This window comes from Myxine glutinosa, chromosome 12, assembly GCF_964187855.1.
Source record: "Myxine glutinosa chromosome 12, kmMyxGlut1.1, whole genome shotgun sequence".
NCBI classification, from domain to species: Eukaryota; Metazoa; Chordata; class Myxini; order Myxiniformes; family Myxinidae; genus Myxine; species Myxine glutinosa.
Window position 1 is genome coordinate 16300677 of NC_136272.1, and position 26880 is coordinate 16327556.

Here is a 26880-nt window from a genome sequence, read left to right on the forward strand (position 1 = left end):
TAGCTCGCCTTCTCTTTGTGGAAAACACGGTGAGATCCTTAACATCCAACAACTAATGGGACGCAAACGGGGCGCCCAGTTTAGCGGTACACACATTGATGAATCACCCTGCCTGTGATTCACCCATGACAGGTTATAGCTGGGTCGGGATTCAAACCCAGGCTGGACAGTTTAGAGTCAAGTGTGCGTACCTCCAGTCCAGGCCATCCTGCCAACTTGTATGCTGCATACAGGTGAAATATAAAGCGCGAGATATTTTTATATATACTGTATATTTAAAAAAAAATTGGTGTGGTTTTTGGCAGGCTGGAACGGATTAATAGCATTTCAATGCATTTTAATGGGGAAATTTGATTTGAGAAACGAGCAAATTGAGTTACGAGCTCGGTCACAGAACGAATTAAACTCGTAAGTCAAGGTTCCACTGTATATATATATATTTATATATATATTTATATATATATATATATATATATATATATATATATATATATATATATATATATATATATATATATATACTGTATATACATACACACACACACACACACACACACACACACACACACACACACAGACTTGGCATTTAATATGGAATATTTTTTTTGTGGGGGTGAACTTACTTTTCAAGATGTCTTAGAACCAAAAGTTCATTGGAATTATGTTGAAATTATTCTAGATTTTGTTAATGTGACCTTTAAAAGAAACAAAAACCACATTTGACATTTCGAAACAAATAAATTGATCCTTGAAAGTGATGTAAACTGATATCGAACTCAATTCACGGACAGTACTGTGTTAAACTTCTGTACGTTTTCCAGAAGTATCTCTTTATTTTGCACATTAGCCAAAATTTGTTTTAACAAAAACAAAAGTTAAATTACGACTGGGATTACGGACAGTAAAATTACAGTTCAGTACTTCGTGTAACCCCCACGAGCATCCAGGAGAGCACGTACACGTTTAGGCATGCTGTTCACGAGATTTGCCCAGGTTTGGACAGGAATCGCTTGCCATGCAGTGACAATAGCCTGCTGCAATTCACGCACAGAGGTAGGCTGCTAGTCCAAGTGGTCGATTTGACGCGTTAATTCTGCCCACAGGTTCTCTATCGGATTCATATCCGGGGACATGGCAGGCCACTCCATATGCTCTACACCACGGTCAGCAAGAAAGTGTTGGATCATGCGAGCACGATGAGGCCATGCATTGTCATCTTGGAAGACAAAGTTTCCTCGAAAGGCTGCACGAGCAAATGGAAGCAATGTTTCTTCCAGAATCGCCCTGTACTTGAACTGGTTCAGGTTTCCATTCAGAACAACCAGGTCAGTTTTGCCCCCTGCATGAAAAGCAGCCCAAACGGTCACCCCACCACCTCCAGCTTGGACTCTTGGCACTATACAAGCTTTGTTCTAGGCTTCATGCACTTGTCTGCACACTCGGATGCGGCCATCTTGACCATAGACCAGAAATCTAGACTCGTCACTGAAGATCACGTGATTCCAGTGTCCTGGCTGCCATTGACGGTGCTCTCTGGCCCACTGCAATCGGCGCTGGCGGTGTTGTCTGGTCAGGCGTGGCTTTCTCAGGGGACGCCTGGCACGATAGCCTGCTTGAACCAGTCGTTGGTTGACTAGCCTTCTGGATACAGGCACATTTGTCAGTTGCTGCCACTCAGCCCTAAGCCGATTAGCTGACTTGGTACGGCCATTGCGGACTAACCGGTGCAGCTGGCGATCAACCCTCCTTGTTGTTCTGCGGGGACGTCCTCGGTATTGGAGTATGGACACCCCTCTGAGCATTTCGTTTCAGGATCTTTGACACCTGACCTTGAGTGATGCCATACTGCCGAGCAATAGCACGCTGTTTCATGCCGTAATTTTGTAAAGCCACCACTCCATGACAAACAGCATTGTCGAGTTGACGGACCATCTCCAGAGGAAGCGGCAATAACTTTTGGAGATGTGCAGCAGTTGTTTTCCACTAATACAGAACGCAACAACCCTTGTATACCCGACTGTGAAGCCAACCATCAAATGCACCTGTCCGTACATTTTGCCACGCCACCTGTGATATAATCCTGTTGTTGACTTCTTGCTGCGACAGACAATCAGTGACATGGTTCTTTTAACAAATAAATCTCCAAAGTGTAAAAGAAACTCACCAGATTGATATGCTGAGTTAAGAAAGTAAACCCAAGTCAAGAAAAAAAATATATTCCATATTAAATGCCAAGTCTGTATATATATATAATTATACACACACACACACACACACACACACACACACACACACACACACACACACACACACACACACACACACACACACACACACACACACACACACACCATCACATTGTCTTATTGAGTATTATGTTTTTGAGAAATTAGGAATCCTTTAACAAAGGTCCAGAGGACATTTGTCTTGCTCTCTTTCAGTCACCAGAAAAGCTAATCTTTTTTCGCCCCAAAATTGTCACTTTATTCGACTTCACATTGCATGATCTTATACCAGGAAGAGATATTGCATTATGGCAGCACAAGATATATATAGCTGGTAGTCTTCTCTGTTACGTGGACTTTTAAGATCTAGTACTATCTTTGTTGAAAGACCAGCACCGCCACCATAAATAAAATACGATGCAAATGTTAAGTGTGCGTTAAATAATTAGATGTTAATTCTGATAGTTTCATGGAAATTTATGCCAAAAAGTAGATCATTTGGCCCATCATGCATGTCCCATATCCACAGCCCAGCACTCCAATTTAATGCAGGTTGTGCTGATTCGAAAAAACTACTCCCACGCAAGGAATTTGACGAGTCCCGCCACACAATAGCCTTCTCTTTTCAAAATGCCACGGGATCTTTAATGTTAACCATCTAAAATGCAGACTGGATAGTTCTCATCTGAAGAATGGCGTGCTCCGAGATGAAACCCCTACCTATGGTACCACACAATAATTAAACTCAGACTAAGATACCTCAATGACAAGCACACCATCAACAGTGCCATGATGTCACAATATAAAGTGCTGTATTTAAAGCAACTAGTACACCCGCAGACTCCGGAAGGGGCAGGAAGGGTCATTCATCTTTGGGGTATATAGATTACAGTCGATCTATGGGCGGGTCTCAAGAACATTGGGTGTGTGTTCATTTACCAAGTTTCTTGTGAAGAGATCGCCAAGTGGTTTAAGCATTTGAGCAAGCACTCCATTCAAAACTGTTAAGGAATGGCTGGCTTGTCAAGCGCTAGCTGCTTGGTAAATGAGCACAACCTGAGCTTCTCCCTTTCAGTTTCGTATCAAACAGCAGGAGCGAGTTTCAAAAGTTCGCTCCGAAAAATGCCACGGTAGCGGCAGAAAGGTCCATGTTGTTAACCCAACATTTGTGGGTTATATAGAGTACAGTAGATCTTCGCTCAGTTCTGTAAGTAAACCTCACTTCACAGATGTCGGGATTCCTCCAAATTTCTACATGTGTTATAAAGAGCATTAGCGATGTTTAAAAAGCTAAGCATACGTGTTTGTGGTGTATAATATTTTTTACTTCCTGTCGAAACCATTGCTCCCACAGAAACGCCATTATAACTATAAGCTATTTATACACGTTATCATTGCAGGAAAAACGCTTTGGGGACGTGGGACATTATTAGTATTAATATTGTTTTGTAATAAAATTATCATTAATTTTGTTATTAAAAGCGTCTTTGGAAAACGCCACGATAAAGCTAATTTAACATTTACATACACCTCAACGTGCAACCCCATTGACGGCAATGGCGGGCAAACTCGCTCGGGGGGAGAAAACCCCCTTGGGGAGGGGGGCAAATGAATGCGCTACAACCTTCATTGTGTAACCCTTCGTCATCCTGTCAAGTGTGGTTGAGATTGGATAAGTAACAACAGAATGTATTGGCGTGAAAAATTAATGAGACAGACAGACACAGATGGCGTATTTTAGTATGATGATTTAATTCAATGATATAGATGATGCGATGCAGGTACAACAGGCCTCTTCCTGTTTTGTGTCACTATGTCACCCATGTTACGACCTGGCCCTTGTGTGAATGGCTCGGGGTACTGCCTATTGCTCCGGTCCGGAGATCCTAATCGATGTGCTCGGGAGACCAATACGTTCCCCGTGAGCGGGTCGCGCCGTATGAGCAATCAGAAGTGACCGAGCATAGCTACCATCCAAATGCTGACGCAATTTTACACCCCCCCCAATCTTCAACACACAGTATGCCAATCCAGAAATGCAATGCAAATTCAAAACAGGGGAATAAATGCAAATACTTTACTCAAAATCAGGAAAAAACACAGTGTACAAAACCAAGGAAAAGATAAATCATAAGGAAAAGAAATCCCACTGATATGCAGCGGCAAAGATCAAGTAATTAAAGGACAGACAGGCACCAAGACAAAACAGACAAGACAATTAAACGACCCACCCGGTATCCCTAGCTAATCCCAAAGGGGAGGGAGAGGGTAGCAAAATAACAAAGAAATATTCACCAGGATATAAAGGAAATAAAAGGTAAAATACAACTGGGAGGGGGCGAGGGGAGGCGAGGGGAGGGGAGTGGAATTCAGGCCTGTTTCAGGTGGCGTCCTAGCTGCCTCGCCCCAGCTACGTGTCCCGAGTGTGGCGTTTCCCCTCCACTCTTCTCTTTCTCAGTGGGTGTCCTTAAACTCCACGAACGACTTGCCCCGGGCAGTTTCTGCAAGACCCTGAAGCCGCACTTTGCCTCCGGCCGGTTCAGACGAAACTTGATGAGGAGCAAAAGCTTCTGCTTCCTCTCCCAAGTTTTCCTCACGATCCGACGTGCACCGAGAAAACCCTCCTCCACCCAAATCTCTCCTGCACCGACTGTCCCTCCAACAGGCAGCCCTCAGAGAGATTAATCAAATCCTCAAAAAGCTCACACAGGCCGAGTTTCTCATCAAAACTTGGACCGTACATGCTGCGTTCGTTTTCGCCTTTCTCCACCGACCCGACACACTCTTCTACCTCTTCTTCTTTCTTTTTTTCTTCCCAGAGGTTCTTTCTCTATTCAATTATGTAGAGCTCCGGTGGGAGGGAGAAGGTCGATGAGGAAGGTCTTTGTTTGTTTTTTAACAAAAGAATAAAAATAAAGTCGAAAGGGAAGGAAGAAAGAAAAGAGCAAATCTGGTTTCACAGCCGGCCCGGAATTTCACATAAGATACACCCCAAACGATCACAGCTTCTCGTCATTGCAAGCCCAGCCCGACGAGTATACAATCATTAAACAATCCACCTTACGAGTGTAACACCCAACAATGGTGTGCGATACCTGCACGACATGTCCCATTTGTACTGCAGGGGTCAAAGAGAGTTACAATAGTACTGCAACTCTTTTGGAAAAGTATCAAACTAAGGGATTGTGGACAAATTATTAGCTCCAGCACCAAAGGTGAACGGTGGTTTATGTTTCACCCTTGTCTGTTTGTCTTTCTGTGAGCAGGATATCTCAAAATGTTGTGGACGGATTTTGCTGAGATTTGGGGGACAGGTTACGTGGGTGCCAAGGACAAATCGACTCGATCTTGATGAAGATCCAGATCCGGATGCTAGAATCTTTTCAGTGATTCTTCCATTGAGAGATAGGGCCAAAACGATATATAGTAGGATATCTCAAAAAGTTGAGGTTGGATTCGGAGGAAACGTCGTAGACAGTTTGGGGGCGCAACAAGGACAAATTGATTCGATTTTGGCGAAGATCTGGATGTGAATTATTTTTAGTTTTTTTCAGTGATTCTTCAACATTTTCGAGATAGGTGCCAAAAATGATAAACACAGTCACGTGAAAAAGTAAGTACACCCCATGTAAAGTTTTGACTTTTTCAACATATTTCAACATACAGCTATTTGATCTTCATTTCAACAATATTGACAGATAAAGGTGATATAATATAACAAATATCATGAAACATTTACATTTTGGACTCCATTGTATAATTTAAATAAACATAAATGCAAATTTCGCATGTGGAAAAAGTAAGCACACCCCTACATTTATCACTACTTAAAATACCTAAAATTAGAATCAGGTGCACCAGCTCAGGTGCAAATGATTAGAACATCGTTAGAGAGGATCTTGGAGGAACCTGTCTTATTTAAACCTCAGAAATTTAGTTTGGTTTGCTCTTTGTTGTTGAAGTGTGCAGCGTCATAATGCCGAGATCAAAAGAGCTCTCTGAGGCCTTCAGAAAGAAGGTTATGGATGCCTACGAGTCTGGGAAGGGATTTAAAAAGATCTCCAAACAATTTGAAATCAATCATTCGACTGTCCGGAAGATCATCTACAAGTGGAGAAGATTCCAAACAACAGCCAACTTGTTCAGGCCAGGCCGCCCCAGCAAGTTCAGCCCGAGAGCAGACCGCAAGATGCTGAAAGAAGTCTCTAAGAACCCCAGAATGTCACCACGCGACCTACAGGTAGCTCTTGCCACTGTTGATGTCAAAGTGCACGAGTCTACCATTAGAAAGAGGCTGCACAAATTTGATCTACATGGGAGGTGTTCCAGGAGGAAACCTTTGCTGTCCAGAAAGAACATCAGGGCAAGACTAACGTTTGCCGATGAACACTGAGGCAAAGACCAGCACTTCTGGAACAATGTGCTCTGGACAGATGAGTCAAAGGTAGAGCTATTTGGCCACAGTACCAGAAGACATGTTTGGTGAAACCAAAGACAGCATTTGACCACAACAACCTGATACCAACTTTAAAGCATGGTGGTGGAAATATGGTTTGGGGCAGCTTTGCTGCATCACGGCCTGGGCAGCTCACCATCATAGAATCCACTATGAATTCTTCATTGTACCAGAGGGTGCTTGAGGATAATGTGAGGCCATCTGTCGGAAAGTTGAAGCTCAACCGAAGGTGGACCTTGCAACATGACAATGACCCTAAACATACCAGTAAATCCACCAAGGAATGGCTGAAAAGAAAGAAATGGAGGGTTCTGGAATGGCCAAGTCAAAGCCTGGATCTAAATCCCATCGAGATGTTGTGGGGAGATTTGAAACGAGCTGTGCATGTAAGAAACCCCTCAAACATCACACAGCTGAAAGAATTCTGCATGGAGGAGTGGGCAAAAATTTCTCCCAGTCGATGTCAGAGACTGGTAGACAGTTATAAGAAACGCCTACTTGAGGTTGTTTCTGCCAAAGGGGGCAATACCACCTATTGGAGCCAAGGGTGTACTTACTTTTTCCACATGCGAAATTTGCATTTATGTTTATTTAAATTATACAATGGACTACAAAATGTCAATGTTTCATGATATTTTTAATATTATAATCACCTTTACCTGTCAATATTGTTGAAATGAAGATCAAATAGCTATATGTTGAAATATGTTGAAAAAGTCAAGACTTTACATGGGGGGTTTTTTTTTTTTGTTTGTATACTGAATCGAGGCTCGTGAAAGAGCTAACATTTATTTCACAAACAAAGCAACCAGACAAACAAAATATATAAAAAGAGGGAGCGGAAGACAAGATGGGGAGAGAAGGGGAAGCACACAAACACAACATTTGAGGGCAGGGAGATGTGTGGGAGGGAGAGGTCTTGGGGGGAGGAGGCGTGGGAAGGGGGGGGGGAGGGGAGGTGAGAGAAGTATAAAACACAAGGACACCAAGGACTTCCACGGCTTCCAGGACTTCCAGGACAGAAGTTGGTATTTCAAAAAAGTGGATTTGGGGTGAAATTAGCGGGGGTAGAAAGATCAAGGTTTTGGATGCGGGAAGATAAGAGATGGTGGTGAACAGCTGTTTTAAAGACCTGGAGGGTGGAGTGGGATTGAAGAGAGTGAGGGAGTTTGTTCCAGAGGCGGGAGAAAAGAGGAATGAAGGAGTGAAGGTGAGCAGAGAGTCTTGATTTTGGCAGTTTAACCATAAGAGGGTTGCAGGCAGATCTTGTGTGACCTGTAGGAATATTTGGGGGACAGAGCCCAGAGAGAGCTGGGGGGGCAACGCCAGAGAGGAGTCGGTAGAAGACGGAAAGACCACCAACCTGCCTGCGGTGAGTGAGTGAAAGGCCCTTGGAGTTAGCTTCATCGCGGGAGATTCCAATGATTCTGAACGCTTTGGTTTCAACAGCGTGAAGACGAGCTAGGTGTGAGGCAGGAGCACCAGCCCAGAGGGGAGAGCAGTATTCCATTGAGCTGCGGATGAAAGCCTTGTATGTGGTGAGGAGCTCAGGTGTGCCAAGGAAGGACTTCGCACGACGGAGGATGCCCAGTCGGCGACTGGCTTTGGAGGCCAGATTTGAAATGTGGTTTTCCCAGGAAAGATCATGGCAGTTAGTGAGACCCAAAAGCTTGAGTGACAGAACTTCTTGGAGAGGATTATTCAGAAAGTGGATGGGAGGGTTGTCCAGTCGGTCTTTTCGGAGAGACATCGTAAGAGTGTGAGATTTGTCAGGATTGAAAGACATGTTCCACTTGTTTGCCCAGTCTGTGATTTTGTCCAGATCTGCAGAGAGTGAGGAGGCTGCAGACTGCCGATCTGAGGGATGAGGAATGGAGCGACAGAGAGTCGAGTCATCAGCAAAGAGATAGAGAGGATTTTCAAGAGAGTCAGAGAGATCATTGATGAAGACCAGAAAAAGCACAGGGCCCAGCACACTGCCTTGGGGATCTCCAGCCTGAACAGGAAGAGGAGATGAGAGAAACCCATTCAGGGCCACACGTTGACTACGACTAGAGAGGAAGTCCGCCAGCCATGCGTGTAGATTTCCATGGATACAAATGGAGGAGAGTTTGGTGAGCAGAGCGGGGTGCCAGACCGTATCGAAGGCACGTGATATGTCAAGGGAGACAGCTCTAATTTCCTGTTTGGCATTGAAGACCTCCATCCATTGTTGAGAAAGAAGAAGCAGCATGTCCAGAGTCGAGTGACAAGATCTGAAACCAAATTGATGATCAGAGATCAAGCCATTGGAGAAGAGGAAAGATTTCATATCCGAAGCAATGATGGATTCCCTGACTTTGCTGATAATTGGGAGAAGGCTGATTGGTCTGTAGTTGCTAGGATCTGTTTTTGCACCTTTTTTGTGCAAAGCGGTGATGTTGGCTGATTTCCAAGCAGATGGCAGATGACCTTGAGCAAAAGAGAGGGTGAAGAGAACAGAGAGAGGGAGTGAAAGAGCGGAAGAACAGGATTTTAGGACCCGTGGGCTGATGCCGTCAGGTCCAGTTGCAGAATCAGAGTCGAGGGTTGACAGAAACTTTAGCACCTTGTCAGGAGGAAAGGACACAGAGTCCAGGAGCAGCTGGGTACGACTGGGTACGGTGGGTACAGAGAGGGATGGGTTTGGGACACAAGATTTAGAGGCAAACACAGAGTTGTGGCATTCAGCTTTTTCACGTGCGGAGTCAGCCGTGTAGCCGTTTGAGGTGAGGGAGGGGATGGAGGGGGAACAAACACCAGAAACAGATTTGACCAGACGCCACCAGGATTTGGAAGAGGGAGACAGATAAGAGAGTTCGGTCTTGAGAACGGAGAGATATTGTTTCCTGGCTCTCCTGAGGGTGGACACACACTTGTTTCGGGCTTTGTGAAAGGAAATGAGATTTCCTTCCGTTGGATTTGCTTTCCAGGAGACGAAAGCAAGTTGTTTCTGGGCAACAGCCTCACCACAAGATTCCGTGTACCATGGATGGGAGGAAGGGTATGACAACTGAAGACGAGATGGGATAAATCTGTGCATGAGAGAGAGCAATTTAGTTTGGAAGAATTCCCAGGATGAGTTGATGTCAGAGGCGGTAGAGATGGGAGACCAGTCCAGATGATTGATGGCTGCTTGAAGACCATGCCTGTTGGCCTGAGTGAAATGCCAGACTCGCCGACGCTGAGGAGGCTCTCTGAGAATGGTCAGAGAGATGTCCACTTTAACAAGTACATGATCAGATGAGCCGATTGGAGCAGAAGAAGAGCAGCAGACATTTTCAGGGAAGTTAGTCATAACCAAATCCAGAAGAGAAGATGCTCCGTTGACTGAGATCCGGGTCGGGAAATTGACAGATTGTGTCAGTCCCAGTGAGTCGCAGAAGTCCTTTGCTGAAGAGCCATGGCTGGCGAGAGAGGTACCCACACCCAGCCAACTGGCATGGTGACAATTGAAATCACCACATATGAGGAAGAGAGAGTTGGGATGGGTAGATAGAAGTTGGTCCATATTATCAGACAGCGAGATGTAGATGGAGTCATCACTGTTTGGTGGACAGTACAATACACATATGAACAAAAGGTGGGAACGAAGGGGAAGCCGTAGCCAAAGGTATTCCTGGGGGTGATGTGGAGAGAGGGCAGTGCAGGGCGAGTGAGGAAGAGAGTTTTTTTTTCAAGATAGCAACCCCACCTCCAGGACGATGCTCACGTCTATCATACCGGAGGAGGGAGTAACCTGGGAGAGATACCAAGGAATCAGAGACATCATGAAGGATGAAAGTTTCTGTTAAGCAGATCACGTCTGGTTTGTCAGAAGCAACCTGTATGGAGAGATCAGTCAAGTTTGAGTGAAGGCCCCGGATGTTTGAGGTCCATACCGTTTATGAAGAGGAAGGGGGAGCATCGGATACAGAAAAGGGGGGGGGGGAGGGGTAGGGTAAGATGTGGAAGAGGAGGAAGAGGTAGGGAGAGCTGTTGAAGGTGTGTCAGAGATTTCAGAATAGCTTGGAGAAAGGGAAGAATGGGGCAGACAAAAGGTTTGATGGTGATTGGGTGAGGCACAGTGAGGTGTTATTTGAGGAGGGGGAGGAGCGAGGCAGAAGGTTGGGGGAGATGAAGGTGAAAGTTGGAAGGGGGAAGAAATGGGGAGGACGCTTTGAGGAGGAGGGGTGAGAGGGGAGTCTAGGAGGGTAGGAGCGAGGGAGAGTCTCGGAGGGGAGGGGTGTGGGGGGAGTTTAGGAGGGAAGGGGCAAGGGGGGAGATTTGAAAGGGATGGGTGATGGGGAAGATTTGGAGGGGAGGGGCAAGGGGGAAGATTTGAAAGAGATGGGTGATGGGGAAGATTTGGAGGGGAGGGGCAAGGGGGTAGATTTGGAGGGGAGGGGTGATGGGGAAGTTTTGGAAGGGAGGGGTGATGGGGAACTTTTGGAGGGAAGGGGTTGTGGGGAAGATTTGGAGGGGAGGGGCAAGGGGTAAGTTTTGAAAGGGATGGGTGATGGGGAAGATTTGGAGGGGAGGGGCAAGGGGGAATATTTGAAAGAGATGGGTGATGGGGAAGATTTGGAGGGCAGGGGCAAGGGGGTAGATTTGGAGGGGAGGGGTGATGGGGAAGTTTTGGAGGGGAGGGGTGATGGGGAAGTTTTGGAGGGAAGGGGTGATGGGGAAGATTTGGAGGGGAGGGGCAAGGGGAAAGATTTGAAAGGGATGGGTGATGGGGAAGATTTGGAGGGGAGGGGCAAGGGGGAATATTTGAAAGAGATTGGTGATGGGGAAGATTTGGAGGGGAGGGGCAAGGGGTTAGATTTGGAGGGGAGGGGTGATGGGGAAGTTTTGGAGGGGAGGGGTGATGGGGAAGTTTTGGAGGGAAGGGGTGATGGGGAAGATTTGGAGGGGAGGGGTGATATTGGATTTTGAAAAGTGTACGATTAATGGGAAACGAACATTTATTGCAAAATGAGTTTCTTGAGACCTTCGAGTCAAAAATACATTTGAGGATGTTGAAGGAGGGGTGGAGTGCAGGAGAGTTTCGGGAATGTCGAAAAAAGGAACTGTAAGAGATGGAATTTTTTTTTGGAATGAATAGATTTGGTGAGCAAGTCGAAAGCATCCTTTTATAGAAGAAGAAGAAGAAAAAGGTGTTATAATATACGACAGAATACAGTTCTTCAGGGGAAAGTTTAAACATTTTTAACAACGCGATCACGTGATCACGAACAACGTGGTCGAAGAACGAACGAACAAATAAGAACAACGAATGAATGAATAAGAGGAGAGAAGGAATTTTTTTTTTTTTTTTAGTTGAGATTTTAAACAAGGAAGTATGGGATGAAAGACTGGGACAAAAAACAGAGAGCGAAAATAATTGCAGCGCAATCGACGAACCGCTGAGAGAAAAAGAAAGCCTCAAGGTCAAAACAAAGCCTCAAGGTGTACTTACTTTTTCATGTGACTGTAGCACGATATCTCAAAAAGTTGTGAATGGATCATAACAAAGCTTGATGGATGAGTTGGGTAAATGACAAGAATAAGCCAATTAGATTTTGGTTCAGGTCCGAATCCAGATCCGGCCTATCAGTGGGATGCAGAACGTAACCTGTTCAGAACGTAACCTGTTCAGAGGGAGGTATGTACTCTACCAAGTGTAATTCTAGTTTGGAGATGTTGGCTTCTTCGTTTTGTTAGCCAGCGAAGCTAATTACTGATAATCAACTGACATATTTAAAACTCGTAGATGCAGGCGCCAAAAATCCAACATAAACGCAGCCATTGGGCCTCGGAGGCCCAACGGATGTATTCGTTGTTTTTTGGTTTTTTTATAGATTTTTTTCTTTCATATCCTTTTTCAATCCAAGTCGATGCTCATGGATGTGTATTTGCTCAGAAAATGTGAATCATTGATCCTAATAGTTGGAAGAACCCTATACAAGTAATGAATCTTTTTCTTTCCTTTTTTTTGGGAATATTTTTTTTTGTTCTTGGTTTTTCAACTTGTTTTCTCTAAAAGGTTGAGGCTCATGGAAGAGTATTTGCTCAAAAAACATGATTCACCAATCCTTTTATTTAGAATGTATATGTCCACAACTGTCAAAAATCCTACACCGATGCAGCCATTGGGCCTCGGAGGCCCCACGAATGTACAGTCACGTGAAAAAGTAAGTACACCCCATGTAAAGTTTTGACTTTTTCAACATATTTCAACATACAGCTATTTGATCTTCATTTCAACAATATTGATAGATAAAGGTGATATAATATAACAAATATCATGAAACATTTACATTTTGTAGTCCATTGTATAATTTAAATAAACATAAATGCAAATTTCGCATGTGGAAAAAGTAAGTACACCCTTGGCTCTAATAGGTGGTATTGCCCCCTTTGGCAGAAACAACCTCAAGTAGGTGTTTCTTATAAATGTCTACCAGTCTCTGACATCGACTGGGAGAAATTTTTGCCCACTCCTCCATGCAGAATTCTTTCAGCTGTGCGATGTTTGAGGGGTTTCTTGCATGCACAGCTTGTTTCAAATCCCCCCACAACATCTTGATGGGATTTAGATCCGGACTTTGACTTGGCCATTCCAGAACCCTCCATTTCTTCCCTTTCAGCCATTCCTTGGTGGATTTACTGGTATGTTTCGGGTCATTGTCATGTTGCAAGGTCCACCCTCGGTTGGGCTTCAACTTTCCGACAGATGGCCTCACATTATCCTCAAGCACCCTCTGGTACAATGAAGAATTAATAGTGGATTATATGATGGTGTGCTGCCCAGTCCCTGATGCAGCAAAGCTGCCCCAAACCATAATATTTCCACCACCATGCTTTACAGTTGGTATCAGGTTCTTGTGTTCAAATGCTGTCTTTGGTTTTCGCCAAACATGTCTTCTGGTACTGTGGCCAAATAGCTCTACCTTTGACTCATCTGTCCAGAGCACATTGTTCCAGAAGTGCTGGTCTTTGCCTAGGTGTTCATTGGCAAACTTTAGTCTTGCGCTGATGTTCTTTCTGGACAGCAAAGGTTTCCTCCTGGCACACCTCCCATGTAGGACAAATTTGTGCAGCCTCTTTCTAATGGTAGACTTGTGCACTTTGACATCAACAGTGGCAAGAACTACCTGTAGGTCCCGTGATGACATTCTGGGGTTCTTTGAGACTTCTTTCAGCATATTGCGGTCTGCTCTCAGGCTGAACTTGCTGGGGTGGCCTGGCCTGAACAAGTTGGCAGTTGTTTGGAATCTTCTCCACTTGTACATGATCTTCCGGACAGTCGAATGCTTGATTTCAAATTGTTTGGAGATCTTTTTAAATCCCTTCCCAGACTTGTAGGCATCTATATCCTTCTTTCTGAAGGCATCAGAGAGCTCTTTGGATCTAGGCATGGTGACGCCGCACACTTCAACAACAAAGAGCAAACCAAACTAAATGTCTGAGGTTTAAATAAGACAGGTTCCTCCAAGATCCTCTCTGACGATGTTCTAATCATTTGCACCTGAGCTGGTGCACCTGATTCTAATTTTAGGTATTTGAAGTAGTGATAAATGTAGGGGTGTACTTACTTTTTCCACATGTGAAATTTGCATTTATGTTTATTTAAATTATACAATGGACTACAAAATGTAAATGTTTCATGATATTTGTTATGTTATATCACCTTTATCTATCAATATTGTTGAAATGAAGATCAAATAGCTGTATGTTGAAATATGTTGAAAAAGTCAAAACTTTACATGGGGTGTACTTACTTTTTCACGTGACTGTATTTGTCACAGAATTATTTGTAACCAAGTTATAGGAACATATAATGAGGATCATATCAAGAAATTCAATTGATATAACATAGAAGTACAACAACATTTATGCGGGGCCTCGAAGGCCCCATGTCTGCATTCGTGTCAGATTTTAGGGTTATAAGTGAAGAATGAAGATTTTCCCATGAGCCGGAATGAATTATTTATTTTTGTCACTGAATTTTGTGTAACAACATGAAAGTCGGTGAAAACGAGGCTCATTCCAAAAAAAAATTGTACAGCATCGTTTTTGCAACAACAAAAAAACCTGGTGGGCCTCCGAGGCCCAATCACTGCATCCAAGGGTTAAAGGCCCTCTTTACTAATGGCAGGTTGTGTCCATAATTCTATAAAATCCTCCAACAAGCATGAAACACTATACATTGATTCAGCTGATTAGACTTTTACAATCACAATTGGTGAACATGTTAAACATTTTACACCTACAGTCCCACGCAATCCCGATTAAGAGATCGATCTATTGCGAGCTTCCGATAGATATTGTAGTGCGCAATCAATGCCTCGCACAAACACTCGTTATCTTTTTTATTATTATTCAATTTCAATTGGACCATGGAGTCGAGTCTGAGCCACTGCCTACCTATAGCATTTATTTACCTGTTTGATATCCTCCTTTGTGTCGATTCCTGTGAGATCCATTGCATTCAATTTAATTGTAGCTCAGGAAGAAATATAAGGATGTGGCAGTTCGGGTTAATGGTTGGGGACTTTTTATGCCTGGGGCTACGCTCGTCTGTCAATTCTGGCAGTGTGCTTGGCACAGGGTTATACCAGCTTATGGGTTCAAATCCCCATGGGAATCTCCTCTCAAACACAATTACAAGCCGTCGTTTCGATATCAAGCAGACTATCTGAGCACATCATGTTTTCTAAGCATGTTATGCCTGTTATATTATTATTGGACTTTTATTTTGGATGTAAAAAATCGACATTATTCAGAGAGGTAGCAAACTGTCAGTGTGTACTATCGGGGACGCCTCTTTGTGGTAGTTATTTTTTTTTTTTTTTTTTTGTATACTGAATCGACCCCCAACACAAGTGGAGGGCCACATCTTCCCCATTCTTCCCTGCTGCCAGGATTTGTCAGGGAAGCACGGTCACGGTCAGAGTTCCGATCGCTCCCCATGGACCAGCCCTTCCCCTCTTGTCTCCCTCCCTCTCTGGGTCGCTCATTGGATATCAATTGGCTTTCTCCGTGCTTCTGGCTTGTTCAAGAGAACTGTGCAGGTCTATACAACAACAACAACAACAACAACAACAACAACAACAACAACAACAGTCAGTGTGAGATCAATTCGCAAGCTCGTCAAAATGTATTTGCTGGAAATGTTTATTTTACGCAAATAAACCGCTTGAGGAATAAATAAATCACAAATGTGAGCAACAGCTGTAACACTATTATCTAAGAATATTTCATACTAACAAGACATAATGGTTTGTTTGCATCATAATTGCTGTGTTTTAGGCATCATGGATGTCATCTTAACACAGTGTCTGCAGATAAAGCGCTGCCGCATGAGAGCAGAGGGTATGTTTTCTGGGGTAATTGACACGGCTACTTGTATGACCGCACCAGCTCTCTTGATAGCGAGAACCCTCACCATTTTTTAAATTCTATCCGCCCCCTTCCCCAATAATATTTTGGGGGCACTGCATCAACTAAATATTCCATATCTCCAGAAACGATGCTACCAGCAACGGGGTGCTGCATAAGTCATAGAGACAATTGGCCATTTAATAAGGCCGATATTTAACCTGAATCACAAATTACAGCAGGTATGTGGTGAAGATATACAGAAAACCAAGTACGCTCTTCAACATCATCATGGAGTATGGTAGTACTTCATAAAGAGGGATGATGATGGATAAAAATGGCCACCGCATCAAATGTGTGCTGTGAAGACAATATATCTGAAGCTGAAGAAGAGATCACTAAATCGCCAAATTGTACTTCGCCTTCGTCTTCCCCTCTAAAACAATGGTAAACTGTTTCCCAACCTAACACAATAACGGCTGAAGCGATTAAGGTGATTCCAACACGAGCAAATTATTTAGTCTCTGGCCGATTACACGCAACTTATAATTTAAAAACATAAAACATTAAGCATTTTATGAAAATAAATCGGACGCAAATGTGGACTCAACCAAAACAGAGGGGGGGAGGGGGGGTTGTGGATGAGACAGAACCATTAGCCAAAGGTGATACCCCCTCCCCTCCATCCCCAAAATCAACTGTAACTAGTATTAAAATAATCTAACAACATAGATGGATTTAATCCATGCCAAAATAACAAAATATATCAAACATTAAGCGTTTTATGAAAAGAGATCGATTATAAATGTGGACTCATCCAAAACAAGCCTGGATTGAGTGGGTAGAAAAAATGATTGAACCATTCACCATGATATACACCCATCCCCCCCCCCCCCCCCTCCCAAAAAAAAATCAACAAAAACAACTACTTAAAACTTGTAAATACATAGGATGGAATCCATATCCAAATAATAAAACATAAAAAATAGTAAGCATATTAAATTCGCTAATATTATGAAGAAATATTCATAATTATCTTTAAAAAAAAATGCACAAATACAAATCGCGACATTAACTGATGGGAAGCTCTAAACTACCTGGTCTAACGATTGTGAAGCTGGGCGCGACCATCTTTTAGCTCCTAAGAACGATGCTGCTCCAGTGGGTGATACGCACTGATGTCTGGATACTATCTCACTAATCGGTATACGTGTATTTTGCATTCTTTATGAACTTTTAAAAATATATTCCCCCTCAAAGAAAAACAACATAAACAAGAAAAAAAGGATTTTAAAAAAATGGAAAAACAGAGGGATGAAATCTCAAAAAAACAACCAAACAAGGTAAGAATGGCTCCATAATGCAACACGACAATCCTCTTATGGATTACTTTCACGACATCTTTTGAAGTTGACCCATCACAACCAAACCACAAAAATAAAATGTTTTTATTGAACATAATACATACCGTGTGCATATCAAGTAGTACATAAATGAGAATTCCAATGGATGTATGTACGCACACAATATCTAAAGCCCTTTCCATAAAGTTACTCCCTCAGCTGGGAGAGGGGGGTGTGTGTGTGTGTGTGTGTGTGTGTGTGTGTGTGTGTGTGTGTGTGTGTGTGTGTGTGTGTGTGTGTGTGTGTGTGTGTGTGTGTGTGTGTGTGTGTGTGTGTGTGTGTGTGTGTGTGTGTGTGTGTGTGTGTGTGTGTGTGTGTGTGCGTGCGCACGCACTAGTCCTGGTGGCAAAAAGGTTAGGGCTTCCGCTCCGAGTCTGGGAGGTCGGTGGTTTGAACCCTCGCCAAGTCATATCAAAGATTAAAAATGGTGCGCGCTGCTTCCTGGCTTGATGCTCAGCATTTATATGGATAGGGCAAGGACAAACAATGCTTGGAAGGCAATGGCAAACCACCCAGTGTCACTTCTGCCAAGAAATTGCTATAAAAAGAAAAAATAAAACATTATATATTCTCTCTCTCTCCCCCTCTCTTACTTTCTCTTTCTCTTTCTTTTCATTCCATCTCTCTCTTTATCCTGTTCATTTATTCACCTGTTTGTTTGTGATGAATTGTTTGTTTTTTTCCCCTCACAATCCTACTGCTACTACCTTACCCTTTTAGCATGCATCAAACTTGTCTTGAACGAGCCAACGTTATTATATACTAGCAAAGGCACCCGGCGTTAACGCGGAGTCACTTTGTGATGGGAATATTAAGAGACGGGGAGAGAGAGAACATAGAGGGGCAGGAGGGAGAGAGGACAGGGAGGGGTTGTGGGTGGAGGGGAGGGAGGAGGTAGGGATGGGGAGGAGGAGAGATAGGAGAGAGAAGAGGGGAGTGAGGAGGGGAGAGGGAAAGGGGTGGGAGAGAAATAGAGGGGATGGGAATGGGAGAGGTGGGAGAGAGAGCGAAGCCTCACCACTTGCCATTATTACACTGTAATCAAACTTGAACTGATTTTCACCATTCTCAAACGCCTTTAACGACCTTAGCGACGAAGACATCCGAAAACAGAAATCGAATCAGAGTTAAAATGAGTCTTTGAGGTCCTGAAGAACATTTTGAGCCATCGCGATAGCAATGACAACCAGCGTTACACCTAGGTCCCCTGTCGGGGAAGTGATATGAGTTGACAAAGTGGAAGACGCAGAAAACATGCTTTGATATGATATTTCGCTCACAAGGTTCAGACATACATGGAGGCGGCCATCTTGGATTTTGACGTGGTGACCCAATTTTCAATAGCTTTCTTCCTTATGTGTAGATACACCCACACACCAGATTAGAAGTTAGTAGTTCGTTTATTTTTCAAGATATTTCGCTCACAAGGTTCAGACATATATATGGTGGTGGCCATCTTGGATTTTGACGTGGCGACCCAATTTTCAATAGCGTTCTTCCTTATGCCTAGATACACCCACACACCAGATTAGAAGTTGGTACATCGCTTATTTTTCAAGATATTCCGCTCACAAGGTTCAGACATACATGGCGGCGGCCATCTTGGATTTTGACGTGGCGACCCAATTGTCAATAGGGTTCTTCCTTATGCCTAGATACACCCACACACCAGATTAGAAGTTGGTACTTCGCTTATTTTTCAAGATATTTCGCTCACAAGGTTCAGACATATATATGGTGGCGGCCATCTTGTATTTTGACGTGGCGACCCAATTTTCAATAGCGTTCTTCCTTGTGCCTAGATACACCCACACACCAGATTATAAGTTGGTACTTCGCTTATTTTTTAAGATATTCAGCTCACAAGGTTGACATACATGGTGGCGGCCATCTTGGATTTTGACGTGGCGACCCAATTTTCAATAGGGTTCTTCCTTATGCCTAGATACACCCACACACCAGATTAGAAGTTGGTACTTCGCTTATTTTTCAAGATATTCCGCTCACAATTTTCAGACATACATGGCATCAGACATACATGGCGGCGGCCATCTTGGATTTGGACGTGGGTTGCACCCACACACCAAATTCGAATGCGGTCCTTCGCTTACGTACGTACGCATGCCCGCCCGCATGCATGCACAGACGGACGGACGGACGGACACACGGACGGAAGGGAAAACCATAGTCCCCCTTTCGCTCCGCGGTCCGACGGGGGACAAAAAGAGAGAACGATGCGACTCCTGAATACCTCACGTTAGGTCATTATTAAAGGTTGTGAGTTAGTCAAAATTCATCGGAATTTCACCAAATTGTAGTGGAGTATGCTTATAACCTCAGGCATACAATGATATCCATAACTTTAACCAAAACCTTCATTTAGACAACTTTAATCGTCGAAAACGCCATGGCCTAGCAACTAGTCAAGACCAATCCAAGACCATCGGCCTACAGGCCATGTTTTAAAACATTAATACATTAAAAACTACAAACCTCACAAACACCTTATTATTTAATAAGGTATAAATATACTTATAAAAATACTATATTATCTCCTTATAATAAAATATATATACTATCTTCCCCAGACACCCTTGTCTTTCCAAATATCCATACGTATCCGCAGGACCGTTCGTAGGAAACTTGTCTCACGACAGTTTAAGCCCAGCTCACGTTCCCTGTTAGTGAGTGAACAATCTCAATAGGCCGAAAGAAAATGGCGGCTTAGGAATCCAGCGGTCACAGTGGGCTGACCAAGATGGCGGACCACTATTTTGGTAAGGCTTTTGTGCACCGCTCCCTTCCTATTCCATCTCCAAGTGCTGCGTGACGTCATCACCGGGCACTGAAGGGAGCCCAGCAATGACGCGCGCCGAAAGGGAGTACTCAGTTTTCCCTCTGTTTGTTTGTTTGTTTGTTTGTTTTCGTGTTTGTCTGGGCGATATCTCAGCCATCCTTTGAGTTAGGAAGCTGAAATTTGGGCACAATAGTGAACAAGTACTTTGGCAAAACCTTGTTTTTATTTTTTGATTAATCAATTAATTGATTAATTACTCAATTGTTATTGATTTATTAAGTATTTATTTATTTTCTTTCTCATCTGGGCAATATCTTAGGCACCTTTTGAGCTAGGAAACTAATATTTGGACAGCACACTGACCAAGTGATTTGGCTATAAATGGTATTTTTGATTTGTTGATAAATCAATTAATCAATTAGTTATTTAATTTTTCCGATTAATTACTTCATCAATTAGTTTTCAAAAAGTTACAGATTTGGATAAAGCAGTGGTGGTTTAGGTGTGCTAATAGCCAATTGATTAAGAAATTCATTATTTTGTGATTATTATTTATTTATTTTATCTATGCAATTAATGAATTAATCAATCAATTCTTGTACACTGCTCTCTCCCAATTCCGTCTCCGTGTGCTGCTCGGTGGTATCACCAGGCACCGAAGGCGCCCCGGTAATGTTGCGTGCTGGAGGATATGTTATTTATTTAATTGGCATGGGGGTGGTGTACTTTGAATGTATCTGTACTTGTTTATGATTATTTGTTATGAGCACCTAGTTAATCATCTTCAAAAAGGGTGTTTAAACACACCCAAACACCCAGTTTTCTTTCATGCACTCTATTGGAGGTCAAGAAGTATGCATGCAAAGTTTGGAGCCACGAGGTTTTATGGTTTTGTTGTGATGGAGGAGACACACACACACACACACACACACACACACACACACACACACACACACACACACACACACACACACACCTTTTTATTTTTACAGATACAAAGATCAGCACAAGCAAGAGTATTACCAGAGACACCAACTTAAAAGGTTTGCCAGGAATGGGTTAAACTTGGGATTAAGTTTTATTTATGCTGCTTGGGAGCCATGTTGAAGATAATTGCAGCCGGAGGTCTTTTTCACACCTGTCGGGATGCATTACTGCAGAGATCATGAGGAAAGACATCCATCCCTTCAGGGTTTCTGTCTGATAATAGCACAGATCTTAAATAAAGCTCAAACAATATAATTTTGACAATGCTGATTCAATCCCAAGTTGTTGTTGTGGTTTTTATTTAATTATTGACCAACTACGTTTAGATGCCTAGAATTAATGCAGAAAATGCGTCAAAACTTAGAAGAGGTGGAGGCCATTTGCCCAATAATGTCTTTGCCAGTTGCATTCTCAGCACTTCATTCGATTTCAGGGGACTGTTATTTATACAAAGATGTAAAAGTAGAGAAATTGTCCAAGGTAAAGGAACATGATGGCCGACTGTTTTGAAAGACACTCTGGGATCTTTAATATCCACAACTAAAATGCAGATGGGACAGCCGTCTCCGTTACCATCTGACAGATGGCAAGCTTTTTGAGGTGCAGTGTTCCCTGCTTGCATCTCATCAGAAGAGCACGTTGCATTGGTCTGATTTTGCTGGGAATTGAATGCAGAATCGATCAAGTGAGTACTGTACCATATTTCAATCTGCACTCTATGGGCATATACATACATATATATAAGGGGCTTTCTAATACAACCCGTTGAATTAACACCAGGTGAGTTGACTCAGCCTGTCATCCTTCCGAGGTCGGCAAATTGAGCACCAGCTTGCTGGGATGAATGATCCCGGTGTGTACCCCGGTTTAGAATAGGTACACTGTATCCCTGCGCATCGCAAGAGGCGACTAAGGGTTGGCGTCAGGAAGGGCATCCGGCCATAAAAACATTGCCCCAAACAGGGAACCATGATTGTCATGGGGCCCGCAAGGATAACCCCCGCTCTAGCTGGGAAAATGGCCTTAAAACGATCATTCATTCATTCATTCATATATTTATATTTATATACTGTATATATATATATATATATATATATATACACAAAGAATTAAGTTAAGCACCCCTACACAACGAATTAAGGTAAGCACCCCCTAATATATATTCTTTGTGTATATGTATACATTGGCATATATTCTAAGGTATGTGAGATCAAATAATGATTGGTATGACATTAGCAATTATCCATTGATGAAATTGAGTGATCAAAGTGAAAAAAAGTGATTGGTTGAGTCAGTGATCCGATCACGTGGGTCCTACACACGTTATTGACGCAAAGATCGCTAGAGGTCTTCTCAGAACAATGACTGTACGTTAGAAAACATAAACGTCATCCACACTGTCCGTGATGGACCTATAGCTCCATACTTAAATTGAGGTGAAAATATGCCTAAAATTCCCAAAAAATTTCACCTTAAATTATTCAGAATAAAATATTGAAAACGGCATGATTGTTATGTTTTTATGTGACCATAATATCACTTCTCCAGAAAATATAGCAATATCATGGGTATATTACACTGTTTTGACGACAACAAACTTGTAATGTGCGAGGTTGTAAAAAAACGGGGGGGGTGCTTAACTTAATTCTTTGTGTATATATATATATATATATATATATATATATATATATATATATATATACATATATATATATATATATATATATATATATATATATATATATATATATATATATATATATATATATATATATATATATAAGGGTGTCTCAAGAAGATGTACAGGAGACACATTTTAAAGGGTGTTTCAAAAAGATGTACACACACACACACACACACACACACACACACACACACACACGAAAAAGTAAGTACACCCCATGTAAAGTTTTGACTTTTTCAACATATTTCAACATACAGCTATTTGATCTTCATTTCAACAATATTGACAGATAAAGGTGATATAATATAACAAATATCATGAAACATTTACATTTTGTAGTCCATTGGGCAATTCCACGGTTACTCACATTACATATATATATATATATATATATATATATATATATATATATATATATATATATATATATATATATATATTAGGGTGGGCTTCAAAAAATCAAAATGCAGATTTTCTCCGGGACATGGTCTATATTTGTTCCTTCTGGTGTCAAAGGAAACCACACCAAATTTGAATGGAATCCAATAATATTTAGGGGTGCCACATCAGTGATGAATTTTCCCCCATGCAAAAATAGGAATTCCCATTTTTTGGGCTGTATATACACAAAATAAATACATAATTATATATATACATTAAATATAATATTAAAAATAAATATATAGTAAATATACATTAAATAATAAATATACATAAATACACATTATACATTATATATATAGTTATATACAATATATTATACATACAGTTTTGAGACTTCCTATGATCACTATCTGGGCAATTTTCATGCATGTTTTGTACAGGTTCCCGGGGTCAGGGGTACGCTTTTTTAGTGTGTAATATGTAGGCCTAACTTATTGACTGTGGCTCTTTTGTAGAGAGTGACCCTGTGGAGTAAGAATTAACAGGATTTTACCCACATTCTTGCTTATTTTGCAGATATGGCATGTGCTAGTACCAGTGTTTCATTGCAAACTCGGGCTCAGGATAATGTGTATCTCATTGGGTCCACTTCTGGAGATGCCATCAAAGGTGCCAAGCTCCCGACTGTGCATCAATCTCTTGTCCTGTTTTTCCATCACCTGAAGAAGGAGAATCGCACTGCCCGGGAGAGTGCAACCCTCACCATTGAAGAGGTTGTGAAGTTCTGGGAAAAAGCTCACCTACCTACAACGACGAAGCAGGAGGACATGGAAGCAGAAGCACTGCATCCATCGTTTGGAGAGGCTATATGAAGAATGGAGGAGCCTCCAAAAAGGTGCAAAGCGGGGTGGTGCAACCCAAGAGAAAAAGGAAGCATCCTTCAAGGCCTCCTTGGAGACGACGTTTGATCTTAGGCATGCAGATTCGGAGGCCATAATCACCAACCCCGAGGACAGGAAGTTTCTTCACAATCAATTCTCAGAGAGGAAGGCTTCAATGGGATCTGTAGACACTGTGTTGGAAGCAAAAACGAAGCGAAAGAAAGAAAGGGAAGAAAAGGAGAAGACTAAGGCAGAGAAGGAAAATAAGAGACAGGAAATGGTCATGAAGGGTGCTACTGCTATGGAAGTCACAGACTCAGACTCTGACTCTGAGACCACGGCACAGGCTGGTTCTTCATCATCTGATGGTGGGATATCTCGTCCCAAGAAAAGAAGGCCTATCAACATTGTCACTCCTGAAGTCGCAGCTTCTTTGGATCGTACGAAAACAAGTGACCGAATGGCTGTCCACAACTTGGCATACATTTGTAGAGCAGTAGGATGGGATCCTGCAGAGCTGGCACTGAACCGATGGACAGTGCGGCGGAATCGCATGATGCATCGATGCAAAACCATGGATGAAATAAAAGAAGCATTTCATCATAATGTGCAGGGTCCTTTAGTGGTCCATTGGGATGGAAAGCTTCTTCCCGATGTCACTGGAGATTTTGTGCATGTGAAGGTGGATCGTCTTCCAATCCTTGTGACCAACCAGTACCATGGAATGGAGCAGCTGTTGAATGTTCCCAAGTTACCTGACGGTGGAGGAGAAGCTATGGCAACCGCTGTAGTGGACACACTGAAGAGCTGGAACCTTGTGGGCAAGGTGAAGGCTTTGTCTTTTGACACAACGGCCAGCAATTCAGGTGTTCGTGGAGGGGCTGCTGTCCCAATTGAAAAGAAGCTACAGACTGAACTACTTCATTTGGCTTGCCGCCATCATGCGCACGAAATCATTCTGGGAGATGTTTTCACCACTCTTTTCGGTCCTTCATCAGGCCCTGACATCCAGCTTTTTAAGCGGTTTCAGGCGAAGTGGCCGTCCATTGCCCATCACCAACCAAAAAATGGATTCACAGAGCCTGATACGGCAGCTGAGTTTGCACAGAACAATGACATGATGGATGAAGCTCTGGAATTTGCTCTTGTGTGTTTGAAAGATCAGCAGCCACGAGATGATTATCGGGAACTCCTAGAACTGACTGTCATCTACATGGGAGGAATCCCACCTCGTGGAATCCGGATCATGGCTCCAGGAGCAATGCACAGAGCCAGATGGATGGCAAAAGCACTATATTCACTACAGGTGTTCATGTTTCGGTCAGAGTTCCACTTGACACTTCGAGAGGTGAGAGAACTCCGAGCCTTCAACATTTTTGTCTGCCTTGTGTATGTACAGGCTTGGTTTCGGGCTCCACAAGCTATTGAGGCTCCCCTGAATGACATTAACCTCTTCAAGAAGTTGGAAAAGTTTGAACAAATCAATCAGAAGATGGCTCAGGCAGCCTTGAAGGCACTTGGCCGCCACACGTGGTACATGAGCCCAGTACTAGTGGCATTTGCATTCTTTGACACCAGAATTGACAAAGAAAGCAAGATCAATATGATTGAAGCATTGAAAAATGACGGTGAAAACCCCTCTCCAAAGAGACCAGCTATCAAACGAGGAACCGCCCTGTCAATCGCTGGCCTCATAACAAAACACACCAAGCATTTCTTCAGCATCCTAGGGACCCCAACTGATTGGATGGATAAGGATCCTGGTTCATGGGAGCAAGAAACCAGCTTTCAGGAAGCAAAGAAAGCCGCCAGTGGCTTAGTCGTGGTGAACGACAGGGCAGAAAGGGGTGTCGCATTGATACAAGACTACAATAAGCTCCTTACAAAGGATGAAGAGCAAAAGCAAGCTCTGCTCCAAGTTGTTGCTGCTCACAGGAAGATGTACCCCGATGCCAAGAAGGCAACAGTGGTGAAACAGGCCCAGAAATAGGAGTTACATTTCTCATTATATTTGGGTTTTTTAATATTATGTGATATGGTGTCTCTTCATTTTATGAACTGAACATTTGGATTGTTATCATTGAATTTGAGTTTTCATAGTGTTACATATTTATGTGAATGTATGTGAATGACTATTCCGGGCTTTGCTTATCAATGTGTAGTCGATTAAAGGTTGTTGTGATTAAAGGGTCAGGAGCCCTTCTGAGAAAAAGGAGACCGGAAACGGAAGAAGAAAAGACACGAGGTCCTGGAGACGCGACGATTCTTCTTCTTCCTCGCCAAGCTCGGACGCGAGCGGTATCGATTGAGCAACGTAAGAGAATCGGCGTTTCAAAGCCCGTCTGGCGAGAGGAGTTACCGGGACGTGTAACTACCCTTTGACACGTCAAGTCACTGTGGGTTCGTGCACGAAACCAAGCAGCTGGCACAGTTCGCCTCGCCGTCTACAAGGCCGCGTACGGGTCGCACCTGGGGCCGCGCGCGCTGGGCAAGCCGCGTGTTGCTTTGCCTGCTTTACATTACCTGCTTTGCTTGGCCAGGAGGTGCGCGCTGCAGCCGTTGTTCCCGGTACGGGACGTGCCCGGTGAAAGCACGTCAGGAAGGGTCCGTTCAACCGCCCACGTGCGGACATCGAACTACAGGAGTACGGAGACATTGTGAGAGACATTGACCACGGAGGGAGTCGGGAGTGGGGCTGAC

General features: G+C 43.1%; 1 protein-coding gene across 1 annotated transcript in view; it reads left to right on the forward strand.

Annotated features, from left to right (window-relative positions):
- The window catches only part of LOC137438171 (voltage-dependent L-type calcium channel subunit alpha-1D-like), a 429914-nt gene that overhangs the window by 229960 nt on the left and 173074 nt on the right, over positions 1–26880 (forward strand). Inside the window, exons 10-11 of the mRNA XM_078766514.1 lie at positions 10356–10366; positions 15385–15427. Coding sequence (XP_078622640.1) covers positions 10356–10366; positions 15385–15427 — 54 coding nt within the window. The remainder of the gene's footprint in view (positions 1–10355; positions 10367–15384; positions 15428–26880) is intronic.